At 45.6% G+C, this 7,500-nt stretch overlaps 1 protein-coding gene across 1 annotated transcript in view; it reads right to left on the bottom strand.

Moving 5' to 3' along the window:
* Positions 1–7,500, bottom strand: part of kcnh2b (potassium voltage-gated channel, subfamily H (eag-related), member 2b) — a 217,120-nt gene that overhangs the window by 90,841 nt on the left and 118,779 nt on the right. Inside the window, exons 3-5 of the mRNA XM_062521967.1 lie at positions 3,739–3,891; positions 2,894–3,355; positions 1,484–1,695 (exon numbers count right to left, since the gene is read on the bottom strand). Coding sequence (XP_062377951.1) covers positions 1,484–1,695; positions 2,894–3,355; positions 3,739–3,891 — 827 coding nt within the window. The remainder of the gene's footprint in view (positions 1–1,483; positions 1,696–2,893; positions 3,356–3,738; positions 3,892–7,500) is intronic.

The raw sequence follows: 7,500 nt of genomic DNA, 5'->3' as shown, positions 1-7,500 counted from the left end.
TGTGTCACACCCAAGCCGTGCCAGGAAGCCGTCGGAAACCATCACGATTGACGGCAGGGTGATGAAGCAGATATCAATCAGATTTTTGAGCTAGCAAGCGCCATGGCAGGTCGTTAATCTCTGGCGCTGTAGCTACAGGCACACATTTGATACTCTCTGTCCCGCTGCTTGAAGGTGAACATTATAGAGTAGGATTCCCAGAAAGTGAGTAGCAACAACCTGCAGATAAACATGCTAAAAGTGCTAAACAATAACACCAAAAACATTGTTGGATTTTAGAGCCAAATACCGCAAAAATAAATGGATTCACTGCTATAAAAGACAGCACAAAGTACTGTCATAATCAGTGAATACTCCCAAACAAGATTAAATTAAGCTAAATGTTTTGTTTTTGGGGAGTGACTGGAAGCATTCAGTTCGGATGTTGTGCATGAGTTCAGCTGCTACAGCAGCAAGTGAGCCGATTCGGCCTTAATCTGTAAAAGCCTTATTTTCTAAATGTGCTATTTATTTCTGTTGACATACCTACAATCACTCTGACACACACACACACACACACACACACACACACACACACACACACACACACACACACACACACACACACACACACACATCAAATAGTACAAATAGTAATTTCTGAAATAGCCATCCAGAATATGAAAATCCCCAAAAGGCCACACACACACACACACACACACACACACACTCTATTCATTCAGTATTGAGTGGGGTGGGGTGAAAAGACACATCACTTCCCCCCTTTGTCCAATGAGCTTGTTTGTGCTTGGCTCAAACCTCGATCTCGCAAGGCCATCCCAGAATTCTGCTCACCACTGGAACATCATCTGCTGCCATTTAATTCCCACCATATGATCTCCATCTCATTCAATCAAACAGACAGACAGACACACACACACACACACACACACACACACACATAGATAGATACCTCCTCACCAAGTAAGACCTGGACGTTGCCAAGGTCCCAGTGTCTATCGTCAACAGATTAAGAGTGTTCATGTGTGATGTTGTGATTAACGCCAGCAGACTGGAATCCTGATGTGCATTTTTGGGTCTGGTTTTGCAGTAAGCTTTTAAACGGCTTCAAATCCCCAACAGCAAAGATGAGATAGCTATGTAAACTTCCCCTGATGAGAGCTCGTCTGGTGATTTCAGGTCAAATGTGGACACTGGCAAGTTTACAGCTCTCATAGTCTCAGTAAACACCAAAATATCATCACATCATTGCAGAACATGTGCGTCTAGTAATATCCTTCATATCAAATAAGGAGTCAGCCATCCATTCAACCTGCTGATGTCCGAATGTGACAAAACTGGTCAAACTAAATTCAGCGTCTTCCCCAAAAGCTCACAACACACTGCTGCAGACACATAAGCACGTGATGAAAAATAAATAAATAAAATAATGCAATTGGATACAAAATCCCCGCTAAAGGTGGAGTATGGAACCTCTCCCTACCTGTGTGACTTTCTCGGTGACGTTGTGTGTGCGGTCGATGAGTTTGCAGGGCGCAATGATGTCCATGTCGCCCGTGGGCAGGGCGATGAGGGGGTCGGCCTTGAAGTCCACGAAGTTCAGCGTGATCTGCGGGATCTTGCTGATGGCGCGGTAGCGCATGAGGTCAGAGTCCGAGGTAGAGTTCAGGATGTTGGACTTGTTGTTGACCGCACCTGTCGGAGATACACAAAGTCAACTAGCCTGTTTAAGATGGTTGTCAATTGTGTCTTGCGAGATAACCTGACGGAGAATTAAACACAGAAGCGTAGTTTACAACAAATGAGATATTGCAAACAAGACTGTGTGGGAGTCTTTCTAGTTCCATGGCTGTCGACCTCTGGTCTTCTCCAACACACCTGTCCTCAACATGTGTGTAGAAGTCACACAGATACCGTCATTACACATCTGAGGTAGGTAAAGGTAAAGTGAAGAATGTTGCACTTACTGTCAATCACAACTGCCAGAAATACAGTCAATTAAACAGCTAGAATGTCTCATAAGAATATGCTCTTGACAATACTTGTTGAGGTTTATTAATACTATACTATACTAATACCATACTATTAGCTACATTTAAAAATGTGAGCTAAACTTGGGTTTAAGAAAGTGTCATAATTTGAAATAGGAATAGGGCAGGGCTGAAGTTATGTAAATTATTACTATTACTGACATGTAAGTTATACTATTGCTGACAATTGCTATGCTTAATCACACGATTATAAAGACAGAAGGTAATAATGAAAGTTTACCCCAATTATTGAATTATTTAATTTAAAAGCAAGGAAGACTTCATGCTGAGAAGCATAAGAAATGATTTTAGATCACCAGTGATTGTAGTGTTGTAATGAATTCTCAGCATAACAAATCAGATTAGAGTCTATGCCCTTTGAGAAAAGCTGCAATCACAGCACCAAGGGGGGGCTAACAGCAGGCTTAAGTGTCTATCCCAAGAGATGGGCAATCAGAGCCAGCAGGGAGTAGATAACCAGAAGAAATTGCAGTGCATGCAAGAGGAATACTCCTTTAGAAAGCTAAAAAATAATATGGCAATACAGTACCTGGCTAAAGAAGGTTAAAGGTAATATTGATATCATTGCTTGAAAGTGTATATTAAGCCAATTTGGTGAGGGTGGGTGAATTGTGTTCATTGAGTTGGTCTGTTCATCTGTTGGTAAAACAGATTGGTTTCAAGTAGACTTCAGTTAGAGGTACAGTATGTGGTGAAATAACTGGTGAGAGGAGACGAGGTACACTATGGTACAGTATGACTAATGAAAAAAAGGCATCAATCAATGTTATGCAGTGATCTGATTGGTTAGAACAGACATCAATGAGAGCTATGCAGCGAGCTGATTGGCTTGTGGCGGTCACCTGTGCTGCTGCAGCTGCCCCGGGTGCGGAACCTCCTCTCCCAGTCGGGCCGCATGGCCTCGATGTCGTCGACGGACGAGGCGCGCCGCATGCTGTAGAAGCTCTCGCGCGAGCGGCTGTGCGTCAGGCTGCAGTTGGACGTGGACGCGTCCGGGTTGAGGCGGTGCTGTTGCCGCGGCGACGACTGGTCCAGCGGCTGCAACGTCGGCGGCGTGGGGGCCGAGTCTCTGCCCAGCAGCGTCCGCTGGTCCTCGGGCCAGAGGGTGAGCGAAGGCCGCGACCTCTCGGGCACGGGCAGGAGCTCGCCGAGCGCCACGGACTCACGACTGGTGCGACGGGGGGGAGGGGTGCCCGTCGGGTGGTGGGGGTCGTGACCGGCCTCGGGGTCGCCCTGGAGAGACTGCTTACTGTTGCTGAGGGAACGCAGCACGGGCAGACGCAGGCGGATACCACGCGACCGGCCTTACAGGAAGAGAGAGAGAGAGAGAGAGAGAGAGAGAGAGAGAGAAAGAGAGAGAGAAATGGAGAGGTAGAGTGAGAGGAATGAGAGAGAGAGAGAGAGGAATGAACATATGGTGAATAAGTCCATGAAGAATCGAAAGATTAGCAGATAGTAGTTAAATAGAATAACGTACAATATGGAAGATATGCCAATCAAAACATTCCCATAGGTAAGTATTGTATCTATCAAATATGGCTATGAACTGTAGTAGATAGTATTGTATGTATAAAATATGATTCTATATGATTCCGTTCTTATTTCTGTTTTAACAATGACTGTGTGTGTGTCAGTGTGTGTGTGTGTGTGTACGTGATTGTTTATGTATGTGTGGTTTGGTACGTACTAGAGGAGCGCCAGGGTACGGGCAGCTTGTGGTTATGATCCAGAGTCTGGTCCTGCTTGTCGTCCATAACCTCAAAGTTGAGGATGAACATGATCACGACCCCATCCTCATTCTTCACCGGGACCACGTCCACCAGGCAGAGGAAACACCCACCTGGTACACACACACACACACACACACACACACACACACACACACACACACACACACACACACACACAGGATAGTGCTGTTAGTGTCTCCTCCTTAAACAACAACAAAATAGGCTCAAACAATTGGCCAGTATCTTTTAACAGGCCACCATCTTTCTGAGTCAGCAAAACAGTGACAGCGGTTCCCAGAAACTAAACGTACAATTTATGATAGCAAAAATAAATAAACAAACAAACAAACACATTCATAAACAAGTACACAAATAAATAATATAAGCCAGCATGTTCGAGCAAACCGAACAGCGGGGAGACGCTTAATTCAGGCAATCTGTTGGACACCCAAGGATTTGAGCCTGATGTCACACTGTGAAGAGAAACGGCACAGTGGCGGCAGATGTAAAGCCCCAACGCTAACACCCAGAGTGATAAAATAAACACGGCCTACGCCAAAACAACCAAAACACCCGCCCAGAGAGCCCAAATACCTTCTCAGCCTGCCACTAAATACAGACTTGGCACAGCAAAGTGCCATGAAGCTGTCACCCACCAGTAACCAGGACGCAGATAACAACTAGTCGCATCGAAGAAGAGGCGACGTGCAGAATTCAATCTGTCATATTCGGATACATGATGTGTGATATTTATCGCATGCTACAGAATAATCTGTGCCACTGGCTGCAAAACACTGATAGTTGTAATCCCATATAAACAGCGCTCGTGATAAAACGATGCAAGTCAGAATAATATATTGCTGCGTACTTTTGTTTAAAAAAAAACTGAAAGAAGCCTTACTAACAAAGTAACACTTGCTTTAGTGTGTTACCGCCAGCACAAGATGCACTCATAATTTGACTTTTATTGCATAGTTTTAGTACAGCTGCTCAGATAGTCAAAGATGGCTGCCCCATCCAATCTACCTGACATCAATCAATTACAATCAATCACCTCAGATCAAAACATCAACACCATGTCCAACTTCCACACTTCCTCTTTCAGAATATGTTCTGTTTTGTTCCCTTTCTCCCCCTCTCCTCTTCTCCTCTCTGCCATTTGTTTCTCTCCTCCTCTCCTTTCTCTCTCTTTCTATCTATCCCTCTCTCTCCTTACCTGTTGGATGCGTGGAGGCCAGAGGCAGCCCTGTGCAGTGTTCTGGTTAGCGGCTGCCGGCTCAACTCACTAACGGCTTTGAATTGTCAGCTGCCACCATCATCTCCCGCCATCAGAGTCAGTCACCACACAAACGCATCAGAGCCCAGCAGAGCACGGGGCAGCGCTGGCGTGGGGCGGGGTAAGGGAGGGTGGTGTGTGTGTGTGTGTGTGTGTGTGTGTGTGTGGGTGTGGGTGGAGGGGGGCAGCGGATTGTACCAGTACATAATCCCAGTGGTGGGTGCGGGCGGTGACACAGAGATTACAGGTCTTCTTACACCATCTGGCTATGAGTGACGGTGTGTGTGTGTGTGTGTGTATGTGTGTGTGTGTGTGTGTGTGTGTGAGCGTGTTAATCTGTGTGAGAGAAATAAAGGTGTATTTATAGACTTGAGTTTTAGGGACAGTGTTTTGTGTCTAAACAGTTAGCATAGTAGCAGGCAGTTGATCTCAATTCACATGCGCTGCAACCTCTGACTTGAAGACAGGCCAACAGCCAGGATAAAACACAACCATGCTCCTTGGCATTTAAATCCTACTGAAAGAACCTAGAAACATCTCCCTCTCTCTCTCTCTCCCTCTGTCTCTCTCTCTCTATTCCTCTCATTTATTCATCTTTCATTCTCTCCATTTCTCTCTCTCTCTGTATTCCTCTTTTATTCTTTCCATTTCTCTCTCTCTCTCTCTCTTCGTCTCTCATTCTCTCTCTCTCATACTGTACACGGGAAAGGATTAAAAATGAACAGGGAAGCGGATTTGACTCCAATTCATTACATTTTCTTTTTTTTTCCCCCACTCCACTTAAAAAGACTAATCCACTGTAAGATACAGGCAGCGTTTCCAATCCCACATAAATCACAAGTCATTTCATAGATTCAGGAACATTTGCTAAGAGGGGGGGAAAAAATGCAACACACACGTCACATGCACACATCACATGTCCTGGTTTCTCCGGTCCTGTCCTGGTAGGGCACAGGGGGATTGATTAGGGTCCTGAAGGAACAACCAGGCCATGTCTATACAACAACGCATCATCATCAGGGGACATGATGAGTACACACATCTGCAGCAGGAGTTGAAGGGCTTCGGGGATGCGACGCGCATCTGTCACAGTAGCAGTGAGAGGAGCCGTGGCCATTTTTAAATTAATTTATGAATTTCATTTCATATATTGCAAATTCATTATGATATCTCAGCCTGTAAGCCACCTTTGATCTCTATGAGCCAAACACATGCATGAATGTGCATGTGCGCACACACACACACACACACACACACACACACACACACACACACACACACACACACACAGACACACATGCATACACACACTTTCACCTGCACACATGACACACACACATACTGTAGACTTCTCCTCCACATAGGCCTATTGTTAGATTATATGTCTTCTAGGGTTCACTGAAGATGCTCTCAGAGTAATCATAGAAACCGAGGAGGGAGATTACCCGGGCAAATCTTACAGTGGGCTTAGGTGGCCTGAAGTGGATTTGGGAACGGTAAACACAGATCTGAATGCACGGAGGTGACCTGCTCCCGGCTTCCCTTCATCAAAGCGCTCCGAGCGCGGATAAAGACACGGCGGAGCGGCAAGGTAATCCTTGAGTGAAACAAACGGATTGAGGAAGCCAGATTAGACCTCGACATTCCCTCTGACTTCTGCTCTTTACTCTTGCTTCATCAGAGAGAGAGAGAGAGAGAATGTGTGTGTGTGTGTGTGTGTGTGTGTGCACCTCACTCATGTGCATGTGAGTGTATATGTGCGGGTGTGTGTGTGTGTGTGTGCATGTGCATGTGCGGATGTATCTGTATGTGTAACTGCACTTCTCTCGGGTACATGATGACCCAACACGTTTTATAACTTCCAGTATGTGGGTCAATTCATTCTCACAGATATGTTTACCATTCAGGATGACCATGAACTTATGGGCTGTGTCTCAAGCCACCTACTTGCCTACTTCAAATATTAAGTTGAAGTACATGTATATAGTGCAGATATTGGGGTCAGTACTAACCATCGAAAAGTGGGCACTGCGGACAGAAGAGTTCAGTGCACTCTAGCAATATACTGCCGGAAGTATGCGGTTGGAGACACAGCCATTGACATACAGTACCATGCTGGACATAGCCTCACATTCTGGCATGATACTGCTTTTTCACCTATATCCAAATGCAGACCAATGAGAGTCTGAATGAAAGGCCCCACATCTAAGGCGGGAGATCCTCTCCAGATACACCAAGCATCAGGTGTTGCTACTCAGAGGCAGCTGAGTCTTCACCCTCTTGGTAGATCAATGGCTGTCCACTTCCCGAGGAGATCTGAGCAACAGTCAGATGAAGATAGAGTAGATCAGCATTCTCTGAGTTCTTAGAAGTCCAATCCCTCTAAGCTGGCTATCTGAGCGCCGTCCACTAACACTCTTGCTTCATCTCCTGTCTACGGGGT

This window comes from Sardina pilchardus, chromosome 19 (assembly GCF_963854185.1).
Source record: "Sardina pilchardus chromosome 19, fSarPil1.1, whole genome shotgun sequence".
Classification (NCBI taxonomy): Eukaryota; Metazoa; Chordata; class Actinopteri; order Clupeiformes; family Clupeidae; genus Sardina; species Sardina pilchardus.
The sequence above is the reverse complement of the archived record's forward strand: the minus strand, read 5'-3'. Positions and strand labels throughout refer to the sequence as shown.